This window comes from Protopterus annectens, chromosome 9.part0 (genome assembly GCF_019279795.1).
Source record: "Protopterus annectens isolate FY-2018-M chromosome 9.part0, PAN1.0, whole genome shotgun sequence".
NCBI lineage: Eukaryota > Metazoa > Chordata > Ceratodontiformes > Protopteridae > Protopterus > Protopterus annectens.
The window spans coordinates 1,923,653,785-1,923,669,217 of NC_056743.1; the positions used below are offsets into that span (position 1 = coordinate 1,923,653,785).

Here is a 15,433-nt window from a genome sequence, read left to right on the forward strand (position 1 = left end):
GTCCTGGACTGGATAAGCGTGTTAAAAAGCCTAATTGCACAGAAATGATTTCTGCAGGTTGATAGTGGTTGTTACATCTGGGGCAGAATACAGTGTATAAGGAACCCTTGGTAGAGAAATAGCATCTACTTTATTATTTAATGTTTGTATTTTTTTTTAATATTGCATCTGTTTTTCCTCTCTTTCATAGGTTTTTGCTGATGCTTCCCTCGTCTTTCCTTTGTTGGTTGCAGAAACATTTGCTCAACAGGACACCGCTTTCAGATCTGGAAAGAAGCACGAATAAGAGCGCCTACTTTATGCTTAGATTCTAATCTGTGGATTGGATTTTCCTTCAATAGCACGCATCTCTTTATGCATAGATGGTGTCTTGGCTTTCCTCAGTGCTTTACAGAGCAGACTGTAGTGGGGTTTACTGTTACTGACATGAAGGCTCTAGGACTGGAATAAGCTATCCTTTGTTTGTTGGTGCGCTTCCAGCTGCAGTAGTAGCCTCATTTTTTTCAGGAGACAGTGGTGGTTACTCTGTGGCTCTGCTGCTGGGGACAGGATGTATTGACTTTTAAAAGGAAGTGGGGGGTGAGGGATGTATAAATACCATGGTTGCATATAACAGTTCCGTAATGTACATCCCTTTTTAGGTTTCACATATACTTTCCAGATTTTATTTTCTTTGTGGGACTGCTGCCAAGTCCAGCAGTAGACTGTGCTTGGGATGCAGGTCTGGGCATTCAGGCTGCGGTAAAGCCTGACAGGTGAAATGAGATTCAGCTTCTCATTGATTGGCTGTAGGTGGCTTCTGGAGAGAGGAGCAGTTTTACGGGAGACCTTGCCCGTATGGTGTACATGATTTTCTGTGGGGCTTTGCTTCTTTAAGGTAATAATAGTTTGTGTATTTTTGGAGAAATGGAAACTTTCTGTTGCTGAACTGGACATCCAGGGATGCCGGCTGAATTTTGTTTTTCCTTATTTGTGTCAGACAGGATTTAATGGCCTGGATTCTGCTGTGTCCTATTACTGACCTTTGACACACTGTGAATGCTTGAAGTGTGACAGTTTTACAGTGTGCAGTGGCTAAATGTGTGCAGAGTATGGAGTTTTCAGGTGATTCCACATGGGTTAGCTGCTTCTGTGTAGTTTTGTTACTTCCACCCTTCTTCGTAGGTAGTGCACAGATATGAAGATTTCTTTATGTACTCGTGTGAAGATTAATTCATGACTGCAGTTGCCCTTGTGCTGAACCAGAAACACCAGTGTGCATCAGCCCTAGATATGCATCTAGGTCATGTCCTCCTTTCTTAGATATAAGGGAATAGCAGGTGTCCTTATCCTGAGTTTGTGGACACAGTGCAGAGCTGCAGCTGTTTGCCAACCCAGACCCATATAGAGAAGTTGTAGGTCTATGGTTGTATTGAAGTTGTGCATCTGCAACTTTTGTTAGGCTCTCGCCTATCTTTAGAAGTAGAAGATGCAAGTGTGTAGTTGTCTCCACACACATGGTATTGTATTGTGGCATTATTATGTTGCCTGTGTAAGCCAGGTGATAGTCTGGAGTCTTCTGCTGCTTTGCCTGTTGAGAGAGTTTTTTTTTTTTTAGTATAGTCTGAAGACAGCAGTGCATGTCGGTGGTGATCAGCACAGGGCCAGAGACCCAGCTTGCTTTCCTTGTTCCTAATGTATCGGACACTTAGATGTAAGCTGTGCCACAATATTCCTGCTCCCACCGAAGGCTGTTCCTCTCCTTGCCTGACTGATATGGACTCCTGCTGCCACTAAAGGCTGCTCCTGTCCTTACCTGACCAGTATGGATTCCTGCTCCTACTGAAGGCTGCTCGTTTCTTTAGCTGACCGATATGGATTCCTACTGCCACTAAAGGCTGCTCCTCTCCTTACCTGACCAGTATGGACTCCTGCTCCCACTAAAGGCTGCTCCTCTCTTTACCTGACTGATACGGACTCCTGCACCCACTGAAGGCTGCTCCTCTCTTTACCTGACTGATACGGACTCCTGCACCCACTGAAGGCTGCTCCTCTCTTTACCTGGCTGATACGGACTCCTGCACCCACTGAAGGCTGCTCCTCTCTTTACCTGACTGATACGGACTCCTGCACCCACTGAAGGCTGCTCCTCTCCTTACCTGACCAATACAGACTCCTGCTCCTCTCCTTACCTGACGCATATAGAAATGTCAGTGGGAAAACATGCCATTTTCCTGTCTGTTTTCAGTGTGTGCTCCTCTTAAAACATTTTTTGTGTAGCCAGTAACCCCCCCCACACACACACACACACACACACACACACACACACACACACACACACACGCACACACTCACAATCTACTTTTTGTTTTAGGACACACTTCTAAGTTTTGCTGCATTTTTCTTCTGCAGAGGAGCCCTTCAACGTTTTCTTTTTTATGGTAAGGTGGAGACTAATTTAGGATATAGGGTCCTTTGGCTAGCAAGTCTGTCACAACAACCTTCATAGCTTTTTGTTTGCAGTGAGTGCATGAAAATATACTTTCAGAAATGGAGGACACACCGTTATGAATGCATTTGTAATAAAGATGTGAGCCTGGACAATGAGGAAAAAAGGAAATACAGTGATTGGCTCTTAAAAGGGTTTCAGACTTGACCTAAATGTGTCTTCGTAACCTACCTTAAACTTATCCAGTAATTCTGTTATCATTCTGCTTTGCAGCTGCATCCTAAATGGCTATGCAAAAGTGTCCGATGGCTTTTCTGTTCACTTTACAGGAAAGAAGATGTATTTGTCAGGATATCGGGCATCAGTCATATGAAACAGTTATTTCCCATGCCATAGGATAATTTCATCTCTCAGCCCCAGAGTAACTTCCCATTGTACACATTCCAACTTTATTACTTAGTCTGGCCCTTGTGGGAATAGCGCTGTCTGCACAACAGTACATTCTGCTGTTTTATATATAAATTCATTGCAGTGCCTGATTACATTTGGGCCACTATTCTAAACTTGCAGCTAAGATAATTGAATCTATATTTTGGAGGGGTGCATGTATTCCATACATTTTCTCATCTGTTAGATTATGTTACTTGCACATGTCCTATTTTGTTGTTTTAAATCTGATCATGCAACTGGTCGCCTTATCATTTTGATTATAGGTTCTTCTTTCTCAGATCCTGTACTCAACATAGCTTCTACTGTATTTTTTATTAGTGGTTTTCCGGCACAAGTCCTATAGCACCAAAGTTTTTAGAGTTTAAGTTGTAGTGACAGCATCCAGGTATTAGTTTTATAAGGAGGACCCTAAGCCAGATGCAGTAACACTAAGCCAGCCAGCTAGCTGGCTATAAATCTGTTTTGTCCAGTGCCACAGAGTAAACTGCTTAACGTTTTACTCCATAAGTAATGCCAGCAGTGTTTTGAGTTGAGGAAAATTTTTTCTTTCAGGGGCACTTCTTTCAATAACTTTTACAAAATGTGCTTCCAGCTCTGACATACTAGCTATGCTTCAGCTTATGCATTTGGGCATAGCATACAGATGAGTTAACATATTACTTTCTGAACACCACATAAGCTGTCCAAGTTCTGAGTGCTGGTTACGTGACAGTGACTGCAGTTTGGGGTATGCTACATTTCTAAGGAGTCTCCAGTTTGCCCTCTCACTTTTTGCAACCTTGTACTTGGTTACAAAACAGGAAACCGGAGGCATGCGTTCAGTAAGTACCTGGCTGGGTAGAGACTTTGAAACCTCTGACTTAAGACAGAGTATTAGACAACGGGAGAGAACATTGCAAACCAAAACAGGATGTTCTGCTAAGAACGCAAGGTCTTGTTAAATGTCAGAGGTCATCTGTACAGAAGTAAATAAGGCATAACAAAAACTAGCAGTAAAGTAGACCACACACTCCTGCATGACCACCACAACTACCATTTCCCCTACACACGCCAGTATCTTTTATGCATGTCTGTATTCCTTGCACACTTTCAGTGAATTACACTTGCATTACCATTGCAGCAAGTATGTGTGCAACTTTCTGTATGGCAGAATATTTTCAAAGTTCATCTCTGCTTGACCTACTGAAAAATTTCAGACATTTTAAAACTTTTTATGCAGCTCAGGTGCTGGTTTTGCAGAAATATGATTGCTGTAAAACCCAAATGTGCAATTCCAAATCTAGAAAAAAAAATACACCTGTTAACAGAACAATCTCAAAACCTCTGCAGATGTAAATGTTCGGTTGGTTCAGTAGAACTGTGGCTACCTTTTTTTTAAAAAAAAAAAAAAACACACTAGCACAGACTTATTTAAATGATAACTGATGTGAACCATTAGATGTCCTTTCATTTCACTGTTGCAGTACTCCTTACAATAGGGATCCCTTGACAAGGGCAGCCCAGTGCCTGGCCAGTATACCAAAGCCTTTAAGTTGCTAATGGTATGCTGTAAGTCACATGTTGTCCCCACTTGTATCGTAGGGCATAAAGGTGATGTGCGGACATACCATCCTCAGAACGTCTTTGCTGCCAGTCCGAATGCCATCTTCGGTAGTTGGTCTGAAAGCTCGCTTCGTTTTCTTGTTCACCACGCTGTTTTCAGATAAGTGCCTCCTTGGGGTTTTGTTCTTGCCTTTTTTCCTTTGTTGCTTGTGGGGTTCATGCCATCCAGAAAGGGTAAATGTCAGTGCCAGAGAGAGATTCCTCATAAAGACTGTGATAAGTAGTGTTTATTTTGTCTAGGTGCTTCACATGACTGTACATCCTTTTCTATTTGCCAGGCTTTCATTCTGAAGAGACTGCATAATTGGCTTTCCTCTTTGGCCATATGTTTAGAAAATCAATATCTTAAGCTTTTGGCAAGAGATTCCATGGAAGGAACTTCCAGCTATGAGAGTCAGCCATCCGTGAAGAAGGCCAAGAAGTCTAGGTCTGATTCTTCAGCTGTGCTGCCAAACGTCTCTCTCGGGGCTAGTGAAAGTCTGGAGGAACGCCCAGCTCTTGGGTGGATTCTTCTGCTGCGACCACTTCAGATGCCAGCATGGATCTGGCTTCATGATTGTCCCCGGAGACTTTGCATATGTCTGCTTCGGAGGTCCGGTGGAGCACTGGCTGATTATTACCAAGGGCCTAGGGCTGTTCCTCAGATTTGGTTAGGGAGGAGGTACCAACTACAATTAGACTATTGTATAGGGTCTGAGCCTTCCAAATTTTACAAGGTTGATGTCCCTTTAAAGAAGAAACAAAAAACTAAATGTTTCTCATGCTGCTAAGAACCCTCAGAGCAAATGTCAGAATTTCACTCAAGGTTTGTTTAGTGCCCTTATGGCTTTGAAGCCTCGTCAAGGAGTTTCTGTAATTGTCTTTCCCTACTTAGATGACCTACTTTTTCAGGCTCACTCTCCAGAGATTCTACTGCAGCATCTTCATTTTGCCATTCCCCCCTGCAAATCTGGTGTTCCCTATAAATTTCCAAATGTTTTCCTGACTCCTTCATAGGATCATGTGTTTCTGGGATGCAGGATCCAGACGGTTTCAAAGATGGCATCCTTGCCTTCTCCCAATGCCATAACTCTAATTGTCTTTTTTCAATCCCATCTTCCTCTGGCCTCAGTTACAGCCAGGGAATTTCTAAGAGCGCTGGGTTTCATGGCCGCCACCATTTCTATACTCTGTCTAACCAAACTCCACATGAGAAAGCTTCAGTGGTTTTTAAAGTCGGTTTGGCTTCAGCACTCTCATTCTCTAGATTTCATAGTCCCTCTTCTTCCATGCCTCAAGCTGGAAATTCAGTGGTGGGTTCAGCAGTTGTCAATTAATCCAGGGCTTCCTTTTCAGTCTCCACTCCTCCCCTCTCAGGAGCTGTTCACAAACACTTCAAATGTGGAATAGTGAACTTCCTTCGGCTGTCTAAAGGTGTGGGGCCCCTGGTCATTTCAACAAAAGAAAGACCAAATCAGTGTCAGAGATGAGAGCTCTTTCATTTCAGGTCCCCTCAAGGTAATGATGGACAATACCACAGTTATATGGTACGTCAATAAGCAAGGGGGGGGGGGCAGGATCTTATTTCCTGTGTAGGTTAGCATTTCAAGTGTGGAAGCTAGCTATCCAGTATCAAGTGACACTTCAGGCAGTTTACATTCCCTCAGGTCAGAACATTATGGAGGACTCTGTTCAGATCCACATCACAATTTCATGAGTGGATGCTTCACAGGAATGTGCTTCTGGACATTGTCAACCAGTGAGGTACTCCTCGTAGATTTATTTGCCTCTCCTCTGAACAGACAGCTTCCACTTTTTTGTACCAGGGCCTTGTATCCTGTGGTCTAAAAAGTGGACACCGTGTCTTTTTCGTGGAAGGAGAGGTTTCTTTATGCCTTCCTTCCCCTTCCTTTCATTCCAGAAGTCCTGTTAAGATAAAACGGGATGCTCCCAAAATCTTGCTGGTGACTCCATTTTGGCCCAGACAGCATTAGTTCACTCTTATTTTGCATTTATCCATGGGCACTAAGTTACCTCACAGGGTGGACCTACTCGCACAAGACAAGGGATCTCTCCTCCATCTCCAGCTGTCCACTCTTCAACTGACACTGTGGGTGATAGGATTTTGATTCTATAGACACCTTTTTTTTCTGAGGAAGTTCTTGGGGTTCTGCATGAGGCCATGAAACCCACTACTAGGAAATCCTACTTATTCAAATGGAAGAGGTTTCCTTTTTGGTGTCTTTCTCGTAACCTGGATCCACTTTCTGTGGATGTTCCTTTAGATGCTATTCACTGCTGCAGTATTCATAACATATGGGATTCCCTGCAGTGGAAGCCCGACATCCGACCAATCTATCAAAGATTACTACATAGGACATAAAGGTGATGTTCAGGCCTACCATAATTGGAACTTCTTTGCCACCAGTCTGAACATATCTTTTCACTGTCAGTTTGTTTACCTGTGTCCATTTTCCACCAATTGAACCCTTTTTTGTTCTCCAGTGACTACCTATGCCTGCCTGTTTGCTAACTTCTACCAGTTGCATTGAGATTTTGTTTTTTCTTGCTTTTTTTGGAAATGTTAACTCTGGCTCCTTTTGTGTTTGCTGCTTCGGCTTCCTTACAATATTGTTCCTGGAAGGCTGTTCTTTTGTTAGCTCTTGCCAGATGGGTGCCTGAGTTGCAGGTGCTTATGGCTTGTCCTCCTTTTTTTGATTTTTCTTGAGGACAGGGCATCCTTGCACACTAACCCTTCCTTTAGGCCTAAGATGGTTAATGAGCTATCACTTAGTCTATAAATCTGCCTACCCCCCCCCCCCCTGCAATCTGACAGTGAGAGGGTGCTGCATACTTTGCATGTGCATGGGCAACTCAAGATTTATTTGAATAAGACTAAGGCTATTAGAAAATCTTATCAGTTATTTGTGTCTTTTTCCTAGATCTTTGGGACTTGCTCTATCTAAGCAAACTATTTGTTCTTGGATTTCTAAGGCTATTTCCTTTTGTTACACTTTTTATGGCAAGAGCCTTCATTCCTCAGTTAAGGGTCATTCTAATAGAGCTGTGGCTTCTTCTGGTGCTTTTTTCAAGGGCTTAGATACTAATTCTGTTCTTGAAGCAGCTGTGTGTACCTTTACCAAGCACTACAAGTTGGGTGGCATCTCTAGAGCTAGGGCTAGTTTTGCTAGTGCCATTATTCATAGCTTTTTAGGGGTCTCTTCTGCTCCTTCCCCCTCCCAAGTTTCCTCTTTAGCTTTGGCACTGTCCCATATAACATTGCAGCAGTGAACATAAGGACATAGTACAGTTGTGCAAAATCTTACAATAAAGGTAGATGCCTTCACTGCTGCAGTATTCACTCCATTCCCTCCACCGCCCTACCTCTTGGGTTCCTTGTACTGGTGTTCCTACTGGGGCAATCGGTTTTGATTATGGTAGGCCTGAACATCACCTTTATACCCTATGCTATGCAAGCAGCATTTGGGTGACGTTTGGAATATCTTAAAGCAACAGTCTTTGGTAGACTGGCCAGATGTTGGGCTTCCATGGCAGGGAATCCCATATGTTATGAATACTGCAGAAGTGAAGGCAAGGACATCTACCATTATGGTATGATTTTACACAACTGTACTTCTGTGTGAATTGCTCATTGCTGGGTTGACATATTCTTCTGTTAAGACACACTTGTCCGCTGTTGTAGTCTGCCCCTCTAGCACCCCTTTAGCCTCTAGAGTTGAAGATAAACAATTGCGTAAAGGCATTCTTTATATTAGACCTCCCAGGAGGCATATCCCTCCTTCCTGGGACTTTGTTTTGGATAAATTAACTTCAGCTCCTTTTGAGCCTGCGGCTTCAGCTTCCTTGCAACATTTTTCTTGGAAGACTGTTCTTTTGTTGGCCCTTACTTCTGCCAGACTGAGCTTTGCTCTTATGGCTATTCTTCCTTTTTTTTAGTTTTCCATAAGGACAGGGTGTCCCTTCATACTTATCCTTCTTCTTTTATGCCCAAAGTGGTAAATGAGTTGTCTCTCAGTCTGTTCATTTGCCCGCTTTTTTCCCTTCCCAGCAGTCTGCTGGTGAGGTTTTACACAGTTTGGAAGTGCATAGACAACTCAGATTTTATTTGGATAAGACCAAAGCGTTTTGCAAATTTGATTAACGCTTTTTAGTTTCCTTTCATCCTAGATCTTTGGGACTGGCTGTTTCCAAGCAAACTGTTTCTTCAATATCTAAAGCCATTTTGTTTTGTTATTCTTTTCATGGCAAGAGCTTCCTTCAGTTAAGGTTCATTCTACTAAGGCTGTTGCTTCTTCTGGTGCTTTTTTCAAGGGTTTAGATACTCTGTTCTTGAGGCAGCAATCTGGACTTATCTGAAAACATTTTACCAAGTACTACGTTGGATATGATTTCTATGGCTAGAGCTGGTTTTGCTAGAGCCATCTTTCATTGGTTCCTAGAGGGCTCTGCTGGTCCTTCCTCCTCCCTCTTCCTCATGAGCTTTTGCATTCTCCATTTTGTAAGGAATACTGCAACAGTGAAATGGAAGGACATATAGTACATGTGGGCAGTTAAGGGCTCCTTTTAAATATTGCAATTACTCAATTCTTTCCCACAGCTGTACTGATGAAGTTAAGATGTGGTTAGTGGAGAAAGATAATTAGTATAATCAGGTATTGGTTTTGGGGGTACAGACAGTAGTTCTACACTGGCAGGGCTGCATTGTGACAGCTTACTGTAAGATCAGGTCCCTAGTACTAAGGCTGTTCTAGAGAACCCATGTGCAATAGTAGCTCTGTAACTCCAGTAGCATTCTAGTGCAGTGTTAACTATGCAATTGATTTAGAAATTTTGTACGTAGTCCTTTCTTAATTCACACAGCTATGGCTGACATGAAGTAAATCAGATTATATCACTCATAGATGTACTTTTTGAAGTGCCGTCACTAACATGCTCCATGCTGTGTGTTAGTGTTCCTGTGGAACCCTGGGGCTGCTATTACATCTTAACACAGTCAGGTCTTTTGTCTAGAATGCTGTTGAAGTACTAGCATCTTGAAATGTAGCAACTCTAGAACCATGGAACACTAACTTTGCAGTCATTTCTTTGTGAAACTCTGATCAGTATTGCCTCATTGTATAGTTAGCAACCACGATACCTCAGTGTGTTACTTTAAAACTTTGTCAGTCATTTTGTTGCTGTTAATGCAGTTTTGGAGATGTCTTCTGAGTGGTGGAGGTTTTTTGTTGTATTTTAAGGGAGAAGCTTATTCTAAGGTTTTTTTTTTTTATTATTTTTTTTTCCCCAAGTACTGATGTAGCAACAGCAGTACTAGAAATGTTTCTGTATTGTATTCTAGCTGTGTTACAAAGGACATTTTTACATGTTTGCTAATTCTGGTCCATGCTTTTCAAGTTTTATTTTCAAAAGTACTGATTAAAATAAATGTTCTGTGTTTAAAAAAAAATGTTCCTGTTTTGTATATTTAGAACTGATTGCATAGACAGCCTGTAAATGAAATGCACAGCTGTTGGCCTGTTAACAAACAGGGAGCTTAACTGTGCTACTGTGCTGCTGGTAGGAATAAGAGACCAGGTGGCCTTTGGTAAGGGAGAAGATTGGACTCTCTAAGGCTATGCTGTGATTTAAGCTGATGACTTAAAAGAGCTTTCAGATAATTTTGGTAATGTCAGTGGCAGAACATGTGTATTCTGTACATGGGGTGCTGTCGGGTTTTAGATGACAAAAATGCTCCTTTTTACCACTAAACTGAGAATGTCTCCTTACGTCCCACTACACCATTCCAGTAAGGGTATGCTGCACAAGGCAAGTGTAAAAACTTAGAGATGGAAGGAAACTTTTGGCTGTACCTCTCAAAGGGTCTTTATTAAATGGTCAACTAGAGAAATAGTTGACGCACTGTCTTACCAGAAATATTGAAACTTTAGAATCTCAATGAACATAAAAGGTAAGTATAAAACTTTTTTTTGCGGTGGGGAAGCCACCTGCAACCCCCCCCCCCATGGGGGGAGGCTGTGCTTCCCACACACCCCTAATTTTATATATTATATATATATATATATATATATATATATATATATATATATATATAGAGAGAGAGAGAGAGAGTTTCAATGTTTCCCAGTTGACATGCACATTGACTACTTCTCCGGTCAACAAATTAAGGTAGTCCCCTCTCAGCTGCTATGGTTTAAACACAACCCAGTTTTCTCCCCTCCAGTTTAGCTTGGCTCCTCCTAGATTTACTTATTTTCTGTTCTGTTCTGTATAAGGATACAAACATTAAACCGAGCAAGTCTGTACAAGTACTCCTTATCACTAACCATATGAAATGCAGTACAAGTATCCATTTTGAATGTGCTGCTTGTTAATGGACATGCTGCACCTCAGAAAATCCAAATCCCATCGAGCTACGCGCTCGAGAGACTTGAACCTCAGCAGTGAAATAAATAGGACATGCTGGAGGGACAGATTCATAACCCAGAGGCTCCCTTCACTCTGGAATAAAATCCCAGTCCAGGTTAGGCAGAGTCCCTCATTGACTCTCTTCAAGAGGAATCTTGATGAGTGGATGGGAGATTGTAGGTTTACCCCGGGTATCACTTCTGTGTCACTGTTAGACAGAAGCACAGTATACTAACCTCGAAAAAGGGCATAGCAAAATAAATTTAAAATGGGTGGCGAAAGCCAAACATTCTGGCAAGGCTTATAAATGCCCTAGGGCAGATAGCCTAGTATGAACCTATGTTAAAGACTGATGCTCAGAAGTTGAGATGTGCTGATAAATAAAATGTATGACTGAGGTTGTCCTGTTGATATTTAAGTATAGTATTGTGATACTTGTAACTTGATTCAGTTAATACTGTCCTAGGACCTATGATTTGGGGGTGTCCTAGTTATAACTTTTGGCGGTAGCTTATGCCAGTGCTTACCTGATCTTGTAAACCACTTCAAAATAAAATGTTTAGCCAGCTGGGACTATAGGAGAGTGTGCCTACACAAAGGAACAAGAAGTAGAAAAAACGTTTGGTAGAGAAGCAAAAAACTTCCACTGCTTTAAGGCTTAACCCCACTCTTTTAGCACCCCCCCCCCCGTACAAGGGCTGTGTCTGAAGGCGAGTCCAGTAATATGGGGCAGATATGTCATGGCGAGAACTTGTGATAACATGGCCGGAGGGTACAGAAAGTTTTTTTTGAGGGGAGGGCCTCCTGAACAACTGCACTTAGTACTGTATTCTGCAGAAAATGCCATCCTTTGGTTGGATATGTTTGTGACTATTATTTGTACCACTACAAATGCCTTTTTGTGGAAATATTGACTCGTGTAGTGCAGTAGCTAAAGCTGTGTAACAGTACTCCACTGATGTGTAAAGACAAAGTCATCTTAGGTTCTTGTTAGAAGTCACACTGGGGAGAAAGTAATGGCAGAGTGTGATTGAAGGGTGTACAGCAGTGCATAGCAGAACTGTGGCAGTGTTTTTAATGTGTGCCACACACACACATCTTAGCAAGATGCACACCACACAGAGTGACACAAGATTTTAGGAAACACCATCCTTGTGTGAAGCCTTTGCTTCCTAATGTCACACCAGGAATAATTCTAACTAGTCTGATGCATGTCTGTGGAGTAAGACTTTGGACTGTTTTATGTGAACATTGACTTGTACTGCCCCTCCCCATCAAGAAACTGACTTAATACAAAGGCATTTTTTCCTATGGGGGCATAGAGTGGACTTGTGCTAAATCAACCCCACTTCGTTATTGGCTACTGAAAGAACATTCTATGAAATGGCTCCTGCAGCCTGGAACCATCCATCCAATCAGTTGCACAAAATGCAGTCCTACACATTTTTCAGAGACTGGATGAAGCAGTGGTTATTAAAGGAGTACAAATGTACATGTAGAGTCAGCGAAGAGCATTCTCCCTCATCTTTGAAGCTGTTGCTTTGTCAGTATTAATCCACACCACTGTTTTTACCATATCACACAAATGTATACTTTACATATCATTTAGTCTTTTGTTGGGGTTTGCCCTTAGATTGCAGAAAAGTATTTTTGCCATGTTTCATATTTCTAACACACATTGCACTGTTTTATACTACTGTACATTCAGTATCATGCTGGAAAAGATCTATGGCAGGATGTAAAACTAAATCTTCTTTAGATGTGACCTTGAAATAGGATAGGAAGGTGGCATACCGTGTATGTTTGCTTCCCCCATGCATCCCCACACACACAAGCATGCGCCAGTAAATCCGGTATAAAACGGATGGATTGTAGTCTGTGTCTGATGGGACAGCTGCCTTGGATGTCCATCTGCAAAGTCAGTGTAACAAACTACAGAAATGCATGACTGTTTGCTACCCTCCCCACAGCAAGCCACAGAAACAACTTAGTATTGCTGATTCACACCATCACGTAAATCTTAAGGCAGTTTTCAAACATACTATTGCTACAATTTTTTTTACAAAGATACTTTATTTATACTGATTTTTCCTGTGGTAATATAACCCCCTTTTTAGTGCAACATAAATGGCATGTTATATGAACTTTTAGACGCTGCATACAGAATGTGCATTTTTTTTTAGGGTTTATAATGAACACTGCAGTAGTCATGGCACAGGAACTTAGAAAACTGTGTTGGTTGGCTGTGCTTTGTTCAGCACACGACTCATGAGTTTCTTTGTTGAAAACATCCCTGTCATGTACTACATCTGGCAGTCTTTTTCGCAGTCCCATAACAGATCATGTATTATGAAGGTGCACTAACTGCTGCATCTTCCATCGCATAAGACTGCTCTCTCCATAACTGTATCACTCCTTCTGTGGCAGTGAGTAGACAAGGTTCTTCACGGTGATAGGCTAGAGACTGCACCACACATTTCCCAACTGGCATGTTTAGTGTCAGAGAACCCTGAAAGATACAAGATGAAAAAAATCAGTCCTGTATTGTCATCAGTACTTCAAATATGATCTACTGTACAAACTGTACTTCTGGCAGCACACGTGAATGAGATTAGTATGCTGTAATCCCACTGTCAACATCATTGTACTGTAATCCGCTACACTCATGCAAATACTTGTTTTCAGTGTCACTGGTTTCTGACTCTGCTTTAACCACTGTTGCCTGAGCACCTCACTTTTTTTTTGGGGGGGGGGCAGAAAGATCGTCCCTTGTCTGTGATCATGGGCTGTTCAGGATATACATTGCTACCAAAAATGAATATCAGGGGATGCAGGTAAAAAGCAGGGACAGTACATGCTTCCACCTCCACCCCACCCCCCAGTCTGCTGCCATTTTGATTAAGAGGTCTACAACCCTAGTCGCATTCCGCTGGGATGAGAGCTGGCTGCTCAGGACCCCCCAGCAGATGACTTTCTAGAGCAACTTGGACTCCAATGTTGTAGTCTCACACTAGTCAATATGCCGGACACAACCTCCATACTTTTGTAGATTTAAAAAAAAATCAGATGGCAGTCTGTCATAAATGTAGAAAGTACAGTTTTGTACCTACCATAAATGTAGATGTCCGATAGGAATGCATCTGCAGTCCTTACAAATGGGTTGTCCTGTCGTCAGGCAGCCCTTCGGTCGGCCGGATTCCAAAGTCTGGGTCCGGCTTCGGCTGGTGTCACACTTCACCCGACGTCATCGCTGCAGTTTTTCGGGTATAAAGGCATCAGCCGACACCATTTTCCTCAGTGTTTCTTGCCCCAGATGCCAGGTGCCCTCTTGGATGGCTAAATTTGGATAAATGCCAATGTTTCCAAATAGTAAAGAGCAAACACATAAAATAAGCATGTATGTACATATATACAAACAAATACACCATAATAGATCCCCCCCCAAGCTAGCTGAAGGATGGCAAAAACCCTAGGAGTACCTCAGAGGGGAAGGTGGGTGGGTAATCCTGACTGCAGATGCATTCCTATCGGACATCTACATTTATGGTAGGTACAAAACTGTACTATGTCCTTCAAGGATGCATCTGCAGTCCTTACAAATGGGTAGAATACCATAGCTAAACAAGGGGAGGAGGAAAAGAGTAGAGATTATGGTGTAGCTAGGATCCCTTGCAAAACAGCAGTGGCAAAACCTGCTCGGGATCTAGAGTATAAAGGTAAATTGTAATGCTTGGCAAATGTATGCACGGAGGTCCAAGTAGCAGCCTCTATAATGTCCTTGGTAGCCACTCCTCGTAAGAAAGCTGTGGTAGTGGCTGTAGCCCTTGTGGAGTGAGGCCTGATGTTCCCTGGAGTTGTCTTTCCATGGTAGGAGTAACAAAATCTAATTAAATTTCCTATCCATTTGGAGATTGTCTGTTTTGAAATTGGCTTTCCTTCCTTTCCTGTGGCATATGCTACCAGAAGCTGGTCAGTTTTTCTATTGGACTTGGTCCTGTCCAGGTAGTAGCACCAAATGTATGCACGGAGGTCCAAGTAGCAGCCTCTATAATGTCCTTGGTAGCCACTCCTCGTAAGAAAGCTGTGGTAGTGGCTGTAGCCCTTGTGGAGTGAGGCCTGATGTTCCCTGGAGTTGTCTTTCCATGGTAGGAGTAACAAAATCTAATTAAATTTCCTATCCATTTGGAGATTGTCTGTTTTGAAATTGGCTTTCCTTCCTTTCCTGTGGCATATGCTACCAGAAGCTGGTCAGTTTTTCTATTGGACTTGGTCCTGTCCAGGTAGTAGCGTAATTGTCTATGTACATCCAAGGTATGCAAGAGTCTTTCTCCCCTGTTCTGTGGGTTTGGGAAGAATGTAGGTAGGTGGATAGCCTGATTTAATGACACTCTGGATACCACCTTAGGCATAAATGTAGGATTTGTTCTCATGGACACTATGTCTTGATGGAAGATCAGGAAGGGTTGAACTGCCATTAATGCCTGTAATTCAGAGACCCTTCTTGCTGAAGTTATTGCCAGCAGGAAAGCAGTCTTCCAGGATAAGTAT

At 42.4% G+C, this 15,433-nt stretch overlaps 2 protein-coding genes across 3 annotated transcripts in view; one reads left to right on the forward strand and one right to left on the reverse strand.

Annotated features, from left to right (window-relative positions):
* DHPS (deoxyhypusine synthase) overlaps positions 1-9,926 on the forward strand; it is a gene marked incomplete in the record, with an annotated part of 571,286 nt that extends 561,360 nt beyond the window's left edge. The window contains 1 exon segment of the mRNA XM_044084725.1: positions 191-9,926. Within this exon segment, the coding sequence (XP_043940660.1) occupies positions 191-286 (96 nt within the window).
* A 3,012-nt stretch (positions 9,927-12,938) lies between these two features.
* Positions 12,939-15,433, reverse strand: part of WDR83 (WD repeat domain 83) — a 346,786-nt gene continuing 344,291 nt past the window's right edge. For both annotated transcript variants that reach the window (XM_044084728.1, XM_044084727.1), the window contains exon 9: positions 12,939-13,394. In XM_044084728.1, coding sequence (XP_043940663.1) covers positions 13,233-13,394 — 162 coding nt within the window. In that variant the 3' untranslated portion in view covers positions 12,939-13,232. The remainder of the gene's footprint in view (positions 13,395-15,433) is intronic.